This window comes from Sceloporus occidentalis, unplaced genomic scaffold (assembly GCF_023333645.1).
Source record: "Sceloporus occidentalis isolate IW3139 unplaced genomic scaffold, rSceOcc1.0.p SCAF_1, whole genome shotgun sequence".
Lineage (NCBI taxonomy): Eukaryota > Metazoa > Chordata > Lepidosauria > Squamata > Phrynosomatidae > Sceloporus > Sceloporus occidentalis.
The window spans coordinates 82378200-82393206 of NW_028316981.1; the positions used below are offsets into that span (position 1 = coordinate 82378200).

The 15007-nt window shown below is 44.0% G+C and overlaps 1 protein-coding gene across 1 annotated transcript in view; it reads left to right on the forward strand.

Annotated features, from left to right (window-relative positions):
- The window catches only part of RNF145 (ring finger protein 145), an 83122-nt gene that overhangs the window by 37880 nt on the left and 30235 nt on the right, over positions 1-15007 (forward strand). The window contains exons 3-4 of the mRNA XM_089527631.1: positions 7603-7711; positions 13818-13909. Coding sequence (XP_089383757.1) covers positions 7603-7711; positions 13818-13909 — 201 coding nt within the window. The remainder of the gene's footprint in view (positions 1-7602; positions 7712-13817; positions 13910-15007) is intronic.

Sequence of the window (15007 nt, forward strand, 5' to 3'; positions counted from 1 at the left end):
CGTTGGCAGCTTCACTAAAGCTTTGCATCTCCCACAGAAAGGTGAGGGCCAGAGACGTCCAGGTAACCCTAGGCCACATGGCGTTGACAACGTTCGTGACGCCGTGGGCGAGGTTTCGCCTCTGACCCCTTCGGGCCTGTTTCCTCTCGGTCCCCTCAGTCTTCAGACTGATGGAGGACTCCCCGACCAGGTATCTCACGGCACTGAGGCCAGTGGCCGCTTCTCTGAGATGGTGGTTGGCTTGCTTCAGCGTCTCCATCAGAATGCCCTTCCATCAACCCCAGCCTCAAATGACTTTGACAACAGATGTTTCCCTGGAAGGCTGGGGCGCCCACCTGCTTAACCTCGTTGTCAAGGACAAGTGGTCCGCCCGGGACAAACGTTTCCACATCAACACGTTGGAGATGCTGGCAGCCGACAAGGCGTTGAGGGCATTCAAATCCGCTGTGGCGGACAAGGTGGTCCTCCTGAGAACAGACGGCACCACTGTGATGTATTACATCAACAAGCAGGGAGACTCCAGATCCAGGACCCTGCTCGAGTTCATTCTGCGCGTCTGGAGCTGGTTCATCCAGAGACAGACGCTCCTCTACGCAATTCACTAAGCAGATCTCCTCTGGTGCCATGAGTAGAGGCTCCATCCGGAGATGGTCAGCGACCTGTTCGACCGGTGGGGGACCCCCCAAGTCTATCTTTTCGCGACCGAATGGAACAGCCACTGTCCCCAGTTCTGCTCCGGGAGGCGAACGGACGGTTCCCTCGGAGACGCGTTCGCCTTCCTTTGGACGGGAGAGCTGCTCTACGCCTTTCCTCCCTTCCCTCTCATCATCAGGGTGGTGTCCAAGATGACAACAGACCAATCGGATGTGATCCTGATCGCTCCGTGGTAACCGTGGCAGCCCTGGTTCGCGTCTCTTCTCCACCTCCAAGAGATGCTCCCTCCGCCTCGACTTCCATCCGGACCTGCTGTCGATCCAGGACGTCCGGATCCTCCAACCGGACATCGAGAGCCTGCCGCTGGTGGCCTGGAGAATCCAGCCCTAGCCTCACTGCCTGATGCGGTGAGGACTGTGACCCTGCCTATGCAGAAACCATCCACCCAGCGGTCCTATGCCATTAAGTGGAGGAGGCTTAGCCTCTTCCTTGTAGAGGTTCCTTAGGAGATGTGCCAACCTGCACCCCCTTGGGTCGGTACTGGTACCAGCTTGAAGCCTGGAGGCGGTGCTGTCCACTCTTCAATCCAAGCCTTTTGAACCGATGGCCACGACGGACTTGAGATTGTTGACTTGGAAGACTGCCTTCCTTGGGGTCATCACCTCCGCCCACCGTGCGGGCGACCTCTGTGCCTTGCGGAGGGACCAGCCCTTCCTTAGGTTCACAAGGAGTAGGTAGTCCTCCGGTCAGACATTACTTTCTTGCCAAAGTACTGTCTGCTTCCCACATGGGCCAGGACATTGTGTTGCCTACTCCGGCATCCAACCCAACTTTGGACGCAGAGCAAAGCCTGCACTCTCTTGATGCCAGGAGGGCGCTGGTTTTTCACTTGGACATAACTGCTGCCTCCAGTCGGTCCAAGAGACCCTCTCTGTGCTACTCGGAATCAATGAAGAGGTTGCCTGTGTCCGCGCAGAGGTTTTCCAATGGGTGGCTGGTACCATCCACCTCTGCTATGAACTGTTGGGTAACATCTCCCTGTCAGGGTTCGGTTCCACTCCACAAGGGCAGTGTCACAACCCTCAGGATCCCTGTCGGGGATTGCCTTAGAGGATGTCTGCAAGACTGCTGTCTGGTCCCAGCCTCTGACTTTCATAAGGCATTACAGGCTGGACACCAGGGCCATCCTAGACGCAGCTTTCAGGAGGGCTGTGTTGGTCTCAGGGTTGCATTGGTTGCACTACTGATGATGTTTGTTTACAAGGTTATGTAAATTATGCCACTGTTTTACATTCCTGTTGAATGTTGGTTTGCACAAATTGCCATGGGATTGGTCTTGCATGACCTTACGTTCCCTTCTCAGGTTCTGCAATGTTATTGCTGTGTTGAGGTGTTTGTGCACAAAGACTGACTCTTTTATGGTTCATGGTTTTTATTGTGTCAATTATATACCTTGGTTACCATAGCTTTGGTTTCAGGACACTCCCTCCGCCATTTACCTAAGCTTGTCAGTCTAAACCCATTTGTATGATTCGCAGAGACCACGAAGAAGGAGGACAGGTTGCTTACCTGTAACGGTATTTCTTCGAGTGGTCATCTGCGAATACATACAAATCCCACCCGTCCATCCCCTCAGTGTCCTGCTCTTATTGGCTCTTTCCATCGCCCGCTTGGTGGAAAAATTGCGGAACTATGGAAAGAGCAGGAAGGCAGGGGCCTTATAACGGGTGGGCGGAGTTACCGCCAAAAAGTTTCTATATGTTGCAAAGTAAACTTTGCCCAGTGATTCCAGAAGTTTCCGAACAGCACTGCGCAGGCGCAGTGAAACCCATTTGTATGTATTCGCAGATGACCACTCGAAGAAATACCGTTACAGGTAAGCAACCTGTCCATCACAGGCCTCTAGCAATCATGCTTATTGAGATACTGCAAGGAGATATTGTTTGGACATTAACACAGCAGAGAGAAGAGGTTTGGTTATATAAGGGTTATTACTATATACTGTAGATGTTTTCTGTTAAATTAGTTATTACATTGTTTGATTATTTTCATTGATTGTTTGGTTATTATCCTTAGAGATGGTAAGCACATTGGTATTTTATTAGAGTGGGGAAGAAGGCTGGAATTGACTTTCACTGAAAAACATCAATGCCAGCTGCATATGTGGGAGGAATTTTTCTGTCCAGAGCATTTATCAGCTATCAGCTAGCTTCATCAGCCAGTGAGGAGAGTGGGAAAACCATTGACTAATTTAAAAAATACTTTTTTGTTATGGGAACAGATGAATTGGACTTAGCCCACCAAATTTATGAGGAGGAATCAGAACAATTTTATTGTTGTATGTGAGTTTAGTCGTCAGTTCTGTCTAAGACATCTTCTTAGTATCACCTCTGCAACTTCAGAAATAAAGCCTTACTGTTTGATTTGCAAAGGAGCAATTTACCAATTTGGTGGAAGGAAGTTCACACAGATCTTGACACAATGTAATTTTGCAGCTAGAGGCAGGGCAAATCTTTGTAGAGGCTTATACATGGGTATGCTGTAAACTCCTGTTTGAAATTGCTTTTCCTCCCATGGGATTTGGCCCCATTGAATCCATCTGATACCTTTAAGACAAAATAGAAAGGGTAATTGAATGAAAAAATACAGAAATTATGTATCACTGCTAGGTAGTCATACCAAATTTAAAGATGTTCAGTAGCACATTTGGAATATAGTGTGAAACACAGATGGGCATTCCCCTTGATTTCTGGGACAATGGGAGGACTATTTCCCCCCTGCAAATTACTTGGAAATTTTGATTATCCTTCAATTCAGAAAGGCATTATTTCTTCCAATAAGGTACCCAAAGCAGCATTTACACTAGCAAGATGCAGCTTTCTGTCATTTGCACTCCTGGAAGGAAGTTTTACGAGGGCCTCTTATTAAGAGTAATGGTGCCTTTGTGATCAAGAGTGATGACACATCCTTGCAAGCTGGGGGAAGTGAAAACAATTAGACACGTTTTACTATGCTCTTTTTATTGAGGGATTTGGTTGACTTCTAGCATTTCAGTTTTACATAAAAATTCTAGCAGATCTAATAAATTCTATTTTTCTGTCTTTTGTCAGATAAGAATATTGTGTTAGAGGTAAAGTGGTTTGTTTCATTACAGTTTCTGTCACCTGCCATAGTCTTCTGACAAAATCATATTTTAATATTTACTTAAAGTTTTGATATCAGGGCTGCATGTTCATGTATTTCATGTGGCTTGCAAATTAAAAGTGGTTCCGGTCCCACCTCTTGGGCAGATTCCAGATGGTGTCGCTTGGGGACAGTTGTTCGGCCAAGAGGGAGCTCAAGTCAGGTGAGCCTCAAGGTGCGATTCTGTCCCCAATGCTGTTCAACATTTACATGAAGCCGCTGGGTGAGATCATCTGGAGACATGAGGCGGGGCGTTATCAATACACTGATGACACCCAAATATATTTCTCTATGTCTCAGACTGATGCAGTGACTAAGGATGGCATCTCTCCTCTGAATTCCTGTCTTAATGCGGTAATGGACTGGATGAGGGAAAACAAACTCAAATTGAATCCAAGTAAAACGGAGGTACTTTTAATAGGGACCCCTAATCCAGGAATGGAATTATGCCAGCCAGTTCTGGATGGGGTCACACTTCCCCTGAAAGACTCTGTTCGCAGTTTGGGGGTGCTCCTCAACTTGTCCCTTCAGTTGACAGCTCAGGGATGCGACAGTCAGGAGCATTTGCTATCAGCTTCAGCTGATATGCCAGATGCGCCCCTTCCTGGAGCAGGGAGACCTTGAAACAGTAGTACATGCCCTAGTAACCTCTCAACTCAACTTCTGTAATGTGCTCTACATGGGGCTACCCTTATGCCAAGTTCGAAAACTTCAATTGGTACAAAATATGGCAGCCAGGCTGGTCACAGGCCCATCCAGAACTGCCCATATCACACCAGTTCTAAAATCTCTCCACTGGCTGCCTATCAGTTTCCAGGCAAGGGACAAGGTGTTAGTTCTAACCTTTAAAGTCCTACATGGCCTGGGTCCTGACTATTTGCAGGAGCGCCTATTTCCATACAGTCCACGCACTTCGGTCCTCTGGAAATAATCTGCTACAACCTAAGAAGACCAGACTTTCAGCGGTGACCCAGAGGACTTTCTCATCAGCCGCTCCTAGGCTCTGGAATGACCTGCCGGACGAGATCTGTCATATTACCACCCTGGAAGCCTTTAGAAAGGCTATTAAGACGGATCTCTTCCGGCAGGCCTTTCCAGACTAGGTTAGATCCATTAGATCAAGGGTCGGCAACCCCCGGCCCGCGGGCCTGATGCGGCCCGCGGAGGCGGCAGGACCGGCCCCAGCCCGGTCCTGCCGCCGACTCCTCTTCCTCTGCCCCAGGCCGCACTGCCCTCCTCCTTCTGCACCGCGCGGAGGAGGAAGAGAAGGGCCGCGCGGCCTGGGGCAGAGGAGACAAAGGGGGAAGCCCCGTGCCGCCCTCCCCGCCTCCAGCGCTGCCCACCTCCTTCTCCTCTGCCTCCTCCGCTCCGCCCCCAGGCCACACGGGGCCTTGCCTCGGCGAGGGCTCTTTCCCTGCATGGCCCCGCCTCCAGGGACGGAGACCAGGCAGAGAAGGAAGCCTTGCCTTGGCGAGGACTCCTGCCTGGCCCCTGATGCAAGCATCGGAGACCAGGCAGGAGAAAAAGCGCCTTGCCTGGGCAAGGGCTCCTGCCTGGCCCCCGATGCAAGCATCGGAGACCAGGCAGGAGAAAAAAAGCCATGCCTCTTCTTTCTCCTCCCCTTCTTCCTCCTCCTCCTGTTCTTCTTCCCTTCCTTCCCTTCTTCTTCCTCTCTACTTCCTCTTCTTCCTCTTCCTTTCCCCCCTCCTCCTCCTCTTCTTCTGCTCCTCTACCTCCTCTTCCTCCTCTTCTCCTTCTTCCTCTTCTTCCTCCTCTCCTCCTCCTCTTCTTCCTCTTATTCTTGACAATGATAGTGTGATGATGAAGATATGACTCAGCTTGAGAGGCATGCAGGCACTGTTTCTGAAGCTGAGAGAGTGTCACCTTCCAAAGTGTGTTTTGGGTGCTTTTAATGCTAACAAGTCTTCCTTGTTTTGACAATGATAGTGTGATGATGAAGATATGACTCAGCTTCAGAGGTATGCAGGCACTGTTTCTGAAGCCAAGAGAGTGTGACTTTCAAAAGTGCCTTTTCTGTGTGTTTTTGGTTCTTTAATGGTGATATTGATATCAGCAAGCCTCTGAGGCAAGGCCAATGTAAATTGCTGTGATTTTTACGAACTCATGCACAGTGAAGAAAAACCAAAGTCCCTTGACCAAGTACACACTTCTGAGAAGTACACTTGGTGCAAGAACAGTGGAACCATCTTGACATGTTCAATATGCATAGCCATGTTAAACCATGCTAAGTATTAAACCCAAGGGGCTTGGTTATGGAATAAGCCTCTGAAATGTGCAAGAGGCCACGTTAAGTAAAGCGATGTGTAATGCACAAATGTGCTGTTGTGTGTGTTTTGGAATGTAGGTTGGGGGGTGTTCGGCCAGAAAGGGACCGAGGAGGAGAGGGCGGGCACACGCCTCCCCCCCGCGGGGCTTCGGTGGAAGCCCCGCCCCCGGTGTGCAGCTCTGCCCCTGGCATGCGGCCCCGCCCCCGGAGGGTGGAAGCTCCACCCCCTGGCTTCGGCCCCCCTGACTTGTCTGAGGGACAGCAACCCGGCCCCCGGCTCAAAAAGGTTGCCTATCCCTGCATTAGATCCATTAGACTTGCCCCCCCCTCTGTTGATACTGATATCGAAATTGTTTGATACCATCGCCCCCGTCCCTCCACCTCTAGAGAAAGACTCATTTCTAGCGCTAATCTGCCTGAAATTGTAGTTATTCATATTGGACAGTTTTAAATTTTTTTGATGTTTAATCTTTTTTTAGGGATTGATCACTGTTTTTCTGATTGGGGGGAGGGTTGGGGTTTTGGGATTTTTAAATTGTAATTTTTAATTGTTTGATATTTTAATTGTACTGTTGAAATCCACTTTGATTCTTTTGTGAAAAAGCAGAATACAAATAAATATTATTGTTGTTGTTGTTATTGTTATTATATTCTGATTTTTAAAGCCTTTTTTATTTTATATATGCTGATCTACGCCCACAATAACCTTCATTCATTTATTTCATCTTATTGATTAATTGATGGCCTGCTTGGTTAAATGTTCTTGAGGATACAACTTGAAGGATATTTTGATCAGGCAGGTGGTGTTGTGGGGTGTATGTCTTACACACACACACACACACACACACACACACACACACACACACCCAATACCACTGCCTCAACCTGAATTTTAGATTCCTTTTCTGGGAGAAATGATCTTACTCATCACTTCTACTTTAGTGTCTTTAGTATAGCTCGTGAGATATTGATAGATTGCTTGACGTGACTGTGTATGCCCATGCTAGCTAGTAAATTATAGGAGTTGTAGTATCAATATATGGAGGGCACCACCTGAAGAATGCCAGTATAGGCTATAGTAACCCAGATATTGACTTTGGGGATTTTGTGACATTAAATAAATCCTTATGTTTGTGTGAGACCATTAATCACTATACTATAGTGTTGGAATAAACCAAGGAGATTTTTAAAATCCAGTTCAATTGTGACTTTCAGTTCATACAAACAGCCCTCTGTTCGATGGATTCTGCATCCACAGATTCAACCATACAGAGCTTGAAAATATTTTTCAAAATCCAAAAAGCAAATCTTGATTTTGCCATTTTACATAAGGGACACCATTTTACTACACCATTGTATTTAATAGGACTTGAACATCCAGCAGATACAAAGAAGCCCCTGAACTTCAAGTAAGGAATGAAAAACAATATTTTAAGATTTATGTAATTAATTGTGAATTTTCTTTATTTCTTCTCCAGGTTACATCTTAAGTGTTGTTCTCTTAACCTTACCAAGACAACACCTGGTTCAGCTCTACCTGTATTTTCTAACTGCACTGTTGCTGTATGCTGGACATCAAATTTCCAGGTAAGAATAGCAGAAATTGATTCCTTCCCATCCCCCTGGATTTGGGTTTTCAAATTACTTCATGACTATTCTACTAGGAAATCTATCATTTATTGCTTAAATGTACAGTGTGCCTGCGTCATACAAACACAAGACCCATTACTTGTAATGGGGCTTGAGTATACACACTTTTTGTTTTATGCGGGGGTGGGTGGGTCCAGAACGGATCCCCGCGTAAAAGAAGGATGCACTGAATATCTTTTCAAGTAGCTTAAGGCAGTATATGTACAGTGGATTCTCTCCACTTCATTTTATGTAGTAATGGTTTGTTAGGGGGCAGTTACTGGAGAGGGAGTTAGTAAGGTAGCCAGAGCATAAAATATCAGTGCAATGCCAGTTACAGTTATTTCACAGCAACCTTTAGGACCATGGTGGGGATGATAACTTAGAGCACAGAGCAGCAGGAAAGATGTGCTGAAAGGGGCTTTCACATTTGGGACCCTGCTTAAGTTTTATCAATTTTGCCAGGACTTGGCTTGCCAGTGCAATTTGGAGATTCAGTGCTGGTCCTGCTTTCTTTTGTTGGACAAACCAAGAGAGGTAGCAGAAGAAACAATGTTTGTGTGTGGTGGGATGACTTGAAGCTCTATGGGGAAGGCATGTCTATGGGGGAAAGAGTATCCAGAGTCAGTTCTTCAAAAGACTCCTTTGCCTCTCTTGCCTTTATCAGATTGAGACTCTTTCCTTGCTGGGAAGAAAAGTTGGAAGCCAGCTGCACCCCTTTCCACCACAGCAAAGAAGGGGAGTAGCTTTTACTTTGCACCTAGTCACCTTGGGAGCATCAGCCAAGCAGCTGATTGAGCAGCAACCAATAAACCTCGTACCTGCATTGGCTTTTGCCACAAGGGTGGAATGGGCAAGAGGCTTCTCAGTCACTGCTCACCAGCTGCTTGTTTGCTGTTCCCAAGTTGCAAAGGAAGCAGTGGCCAACGGGCTGAACACACAGGCCATATGTTGTAGAGTATGGCTGGGGGCAGGCTTCCAAAAATGCTCCCAAAATGGTTTTGAAAAATGATGTTTTTCAATTAAACAGTGTGGAAGTGGTTGCAACCTATTTAAAAGTCAATCATTACTCCTGGAGGTTTTTTAAAAAGGCAATTTATTCTTTTGGTGGGAGCAAGAAAAGGCTGTCTGCAGAATCAGGAGAGGCTGAGGGCCACAAAAGTGTTCTTGGGAAGGTGACAATTTTCCCATTCCTGTTGAAAATGAAAGGATCAAGGCTTATTGTGTGACGCAGGAATGTGTAAACACAGTGTTCACATAGTGAAAAGTGGAGAGTGCAGCCAGGCCCTTCTTCAGTACATAAAGATGATAAACCTTCATGCTACCTTGATGCAAACAAGGTTAAAAACACCTCTGGTACTTGGAATTACTATTCACAGTGTGAACTGGTGTTTGGATTTATCCTTGCCTTGTCCTTGTTTAAGAATACCATTTTGTCAAACAAGGTGTAATATTTGTCTGTGAAGCTATAACTTTTGTTCATGTGTTTTTAACTACTTGAGGGAGGGATGATGCCTCAAAGAAATAACAATTTGTTGAAAAGTGACTGTTCCACACTCCAGTGCCCCACCCAGTCCCTTGACAAAAAAGAGAGCTTCATTCAGAGGTCAGGAGATTCTCCAGGATAATGTGGCATGAAGGAGAAGAAGGGAACTGAATTGCCTAGTTTTTGACAAAGGCATCTCCAATCTGGCAGAGGCATCTCCTGTTGACAGAAGGTGCCTCTTTAAAAATCCTGATGATTCCCCTCTTTACCTTCTGTCCTACTTGGGGATGAGGGTATTTATCATTCAGAAGGGAGATTTTTTTTTCCTTTAGGGGGTACTCAGTGGGACACCTAGAGCCCATTCGTACTAGAGAATTATCTTGTGATGATTCCAATTTAATTGCCAGGCTTTCATCCTGTGGAATCCTAGACTGGCTAGTGTCCTCATCCAGAGTGCTCCTATGCCTCTAACCAAACAACCACCACCTCCAGCACTATAGCTGTTTAGTGTGAATGGGGCTTTAGAGGGGTTGTGGTGTCATCTGTCAGCAGTCTCAGGATCCAAGGCTGAAAGTTTGTTTGTTGTTGTTGTTGCTGTTGTTGTTGTTGTATACCTTCAGGTAGTTTCTGACTTATAGTGACCCTAAGACCCTATCATGGGGTTTTCTTGGCAAGTTTTGTTCAGAGCAGGTTTTGCCATTGCCATCCTCTGAGGCTGAGAGAGAGTGTGACTTGCTCAAGGCCACCCAGTGGGTTTCCAAGACCAAGCCGAGAGTCAGGTCCTGGTCTCCAGAGTCATAGTCCAAATTTCAAACCATTACACCACCCTGACTCTAAATGTTTATACATAACAGCAATGTAAAGCACTTACAATTTGCATATTTGTTTCTCCTGACACCTATATATTCTTTTGGTAGGATGTGTTTCTGCTTCTACCCACTTGATATGTCACCATGATTGTCAACACAAACTTTGCTAGCCAGGGAATGCATGGAATCTGCTTAGCCATAAACCTTCCATCTGAAGGGTCAGGCTGTGTCTATTCAAGAATAGGGGCATGTTTTGCTGTCAGCCAGAAAATAAAGGAAGCAAAAAGGTTGTTTTTCCTTCTCCAAAGCTGCAGGATGGTGGATTAGGATAAACTGATTGGCAAGCCCCACCCCCACCCCCATCCCATTGTATCTGGGAAGTCTCTGGGGGCTTTTCACTCTTTCTAACCTTTGCTCTCTGCCCATACCTCCTAAAGGATTATGACCAAATAATTAATTGGCTATGTCTGAATGGGATACTTTAAAAAATCTTTTAGTTGTTCCTTTTTCATAACAGTGTTTTCCCTGTGCTTATTTGCCATAAAACAAATGCTAATGAGGCAAGACACACTGTTCTTCTAGTGCTCCATCATGCCAGTTTAATAAGCAAGGCTATTACTTAGAAAACTATTATTGTGTTTTAACTGCTGCTGTACTGCAAAAAAAAAAACAAAAAAAAACAAACCATTAACGAACAATGAAAGTTTGTCTCAGAAGTGTATAAAGTGTCGGTAGTACAGTATGACATCTGAATCCAAAATAATAATATGAAATCTAGAAAGGGTTGTGTGGATAGACAGTCAGTTGAGTATTATTTTTGTGAATATCTAGGATGCAAATTCACAAAATGAAAAGAAGCATGTGCCTTTAGTAGAGAAGCTTGATCATCAAAGTACCTACTGAATGCTGTGAGGATGCTGAAGGATCACTATGTTGACTATAGTGTACCTTTGGCTGCATCCTCGCCATAGAAATAATCCAATTTGGCATCACATTAACTGTTCCAGCTCAATACTGTGGAATTCCGGGAATCGTAGTTTTGTGAGACATTTAGCCTTCTCTGTCAGAGAGCTCTGGTACCACAACAAACTACAATTCCCAGGATTCTATAGCACTGAGCTATGGCGGTTAAAGTGGTGTGAAACTGGAATATTTCTACAGTGCAGATGCAGCTTCTCTTAGCTTGCAAGCTCTTATGTGTGAACAAAAGGAGAGCCAGTGTGATGTAATAGAGTGATAATAATGATGGGACTTGCGAGATCCAGAATCTAGTTCCCACTGAACCAGGAAGCTCATTGGTGACTTTGGACCAGTCACTCTCTCAGCCTGATTTGCTTCACAGGAGGTAGCGAACCATGTACACTGCCTTGAGATCCCCGGAGGAAAGGGAATCTATAAATATAACTGATAAATAAATAAGGATGCATGCATGTAGGCTGAAAAAATGTTTTTCAAACTGTACCTTTAATTTTAATTGTAGTGGCTGTGTGCATGTGAATTTTTCCGGACATGGGTTCATATCAGATATCATTCAGTGTCCCAGTACTATATGTTACCTATTTACTGTATTTTCTGGCATATAAGACTACTTTTTAACCCAGGAAAATCTTCTCAGAAGTCGGGGGTCGTCTTATACACCGGGTTTCGTCTTATAGGGCGGGTGCTGAAACTTCCGAGCTGGATTGGAGAATCTGTGGGCTTTGTATACAATCCAATCCGCGGGCTTTGTATACAATCCAATCCAAGCAAGCTTTGTATGCAACAAGTTTTTCTGCTAAGTTCCTGCATGTCATAAGCATTTGAATTAAAATTACCATATTGAAATAAAATCTGATTTTTTAAAAAAAATTATTTGGTGTGTGTTGGAAGAGAGGTAGTCTTATATGGCGAGTATATCCCAAACTCTATATTTTAACTGGAAAAGTTGGGAGTCGTCTTATATGCCCAGTTGTCTTATACGCCGTAAAATATGGGTATTTAAGAGATTTATATATATTAAACAAGGTTATATCTTAAATCTTTATTATTATAGATGTAACAATTAAAATAAGAAATTGGCATATCTGATTTTTTTTTTTTTAAAATAAACAATAAAACAATAAGTAATAATTTTTTTGCGGCTGGGTGTAACATAATCAACCACATTTTAATGCAGGAATGGGGAATGTGTGGCCATCCTGATGTTTTCAGGCCAAAACCCCTGTCATCACCCAACAATCTTCTGTGGTGATTATGACTGATGGGAGTTACAGTACAGCTATAACATCTGAGAGCCATCTGTTCTCTAGCCTTGATTTAAAAAGAGCATGTATACTCAAAAAGAACTGTCGTTGTTGCTGAACAGACATCAGAATAAGAGCCAGACAAGTCTCCTTTGTGAAGGATTTGAGGGAGACAAGTCCGGACAACCAAGAGCCTTCTTCCTCATTTGCCATTGTCTTAATTTCTGAAGGCAGGACACACTCAGATGAAAAGTTTTGCAAAGACTAGTGCACTGGCTTGCTTTGTATGGGAAACAGAAGTCTATTGGGTACCTAAGTCTGAAGCCATGTAAGGCAGTAAAACATCATTCATATTGCACTGAAGCTGCTGCCATTCCGTAGAATTAATGCAGTTTGACACTGCTTTAAGTGCCATGGCTTAATGCAATAAATCCTTGGGATTTGTAGTTTGTTGTGACAGCAGAGTACTCTGACAGAGAAGGCTAAATATCTCACAAAACTATCAGTCCCAGAATTCCATTACATTGAGCCATGCGTGTCAGACTGCATTAATTCTGCAGTGTAGATGCAGCCTCAGAAATGGTTCAGCAGTCAGGGAAGCTGTTTCAGAAAACTCGCTATATTTTTTGCTTTCTTTTTAAAAAAATGAACAAATGCAACAATCATATGTGTGCCAAGACAGAATTCCTATTAAGTTCCACGGGGCTTACTAGCAGAAAGGTAGCAGTAGGATGGCAGCTGACACAGAGTTTCTGAATTCCTCACACAGTAATCTAATCTGGACTTTAGCTTGATTGTTCTTTCCTGTTGAGAAAAAGAGAAGTGATAGAAAGCTCTTCTTCTCCATCCAAAACAAAATGGATCATACTTTTACAGAGCAGCAGATCACTCACTGCTGGCAAAAAGAGGGGAAAACGAGAACAGAAAATGTAGCAAAGATGAAGGAAGAAGACAAAGCATACTTATCCAATCTGATCCTCTAGATTCAATGTTTATACTCATGCATTTTAATTTCAGGTTGTAACCTAAAGAGGGCCACTTCAGCATAACTTGCACATACTTCTATGGCTTAAAAATCTGCAATGAAGTTGCAAGCCTGTCACAGTTACACAGGAGAGGCGTTTGAAGTACATACCACTTGAGAATACCTTTGCTTGTCAGTTTTATAACTCAGAAAGTAATTTTTTTGTAGGAAGGAGTAAATGAGAAAAGCTGTTGAGCCAGACTTGCAACTGGAGTGCTTTCTTCTCTTCTTTTGGATTGGCAAAAACTTCAGACCATGGGAAGGATGCAGATTAAATGAACCAGAGAAAGTGTGACATAAGCAAATAGTAAATGAATAGCATTATCTCTCAGCTCTAAATACAGACAGTGGTTGGATCTCTCATTTGGTGCCTTACTTGTTCTGATTCCCAGTTATCCAGCTGTAGAATGGATAAACCAAGGAAGATTGATTGCTTGGCACAATAAAGTTGCACTCTTAGATATACTACCTTTCCTTAACTAATTTTAACTTCTGTTAACATATTTTCATTGTGTTTTTTTAGGGATTATGTAAGGAGTGAACTGGAATCTGGCTATGAAGGGCCAATGTATTTAGAACCTCTTTCCATGAATCGTTTTATGACAGCCTTAATTGGTGAGTACACACACATACCATTGTCTTTCAAGGTGCCCCCAATTTGTTTGGTTTCTTAGGTGTTGTTGTTGTTATGAGTCTTCAAGTTGTTTCCAATTTATGACGACCCTAAGGTGAACCTATCATGTGGCTTTATTGTCAAGATGTGTTCAGAGGGGGTTTGCCTTTGCCTTCCTCTGAGGCTGAGAGAGTGTGTCTTGCCCAAGGTCACCCAGTAGGCTTCCAGGGCCGAACAAGGAGTTGAAATAAAATATGTTGTTTATCATCTAAAGCATTCATTGATCAACCTGAGATAGCAACTTCACTTTACAATTGCCAACATTAGAAAGCAATGTTGCTAACAAGGATTTTGTATACAGTGATCCCTCCACATTCACTGGGGTTAGAGGTGAAGAACCTCCGTGAATGTGGGAAAACAGCAAATAAAAAAACACTATTCTTTTTACTTGAGGGAATACCTCTTTAGGAATTTCTAGGTCCTCCAGTGCAACTCTATGGTTAAGTTTGCCAGAGATTGATCATAGAATCATGCTGGAGGACTTACAAATGCCTAGAGAAGTGTTTTCTCTAGGAACATTTAGGTACTGTAATAAGGATGGTAAGTTTGCTTACTTTAATTGTCACTAAGGAGGTTCATATTAACTTCATCTCCATCACACATACTGAAAAGCACACATTACAGCCAGACCTGTCAGGATCCTGATGGTGATGAAACAGCTGCCTTCTAATATAAACTTATTTATTGGGATTTTCTGCTTGGTGCCCCAGGGGATGCATTCTATGGCACTCTATGAGTCTTTAACCGATCTCTTCCCAAGGCTACAATTTCCATTAATGCTAGTTTTGCAAATCGGGGAACAATCCACAATCATGGAACAGGTCCAGAAAAATCAAGGAAACTACATTTTCAAAGAAAAGAAAAAGAAAAACCCATGTAATGCTGCTTGGCCACATATGTTCCTATGCTAAAGGGAGACTATCATAAACTTCAGCATAGAAACAATGGAATATATGTTGAGTATTCCTTATCTAGAATTCCAAAATCTGAAATACTCCAAAATCCTAAATTGTTCACATGGGTGGCTGATATAGTGACAT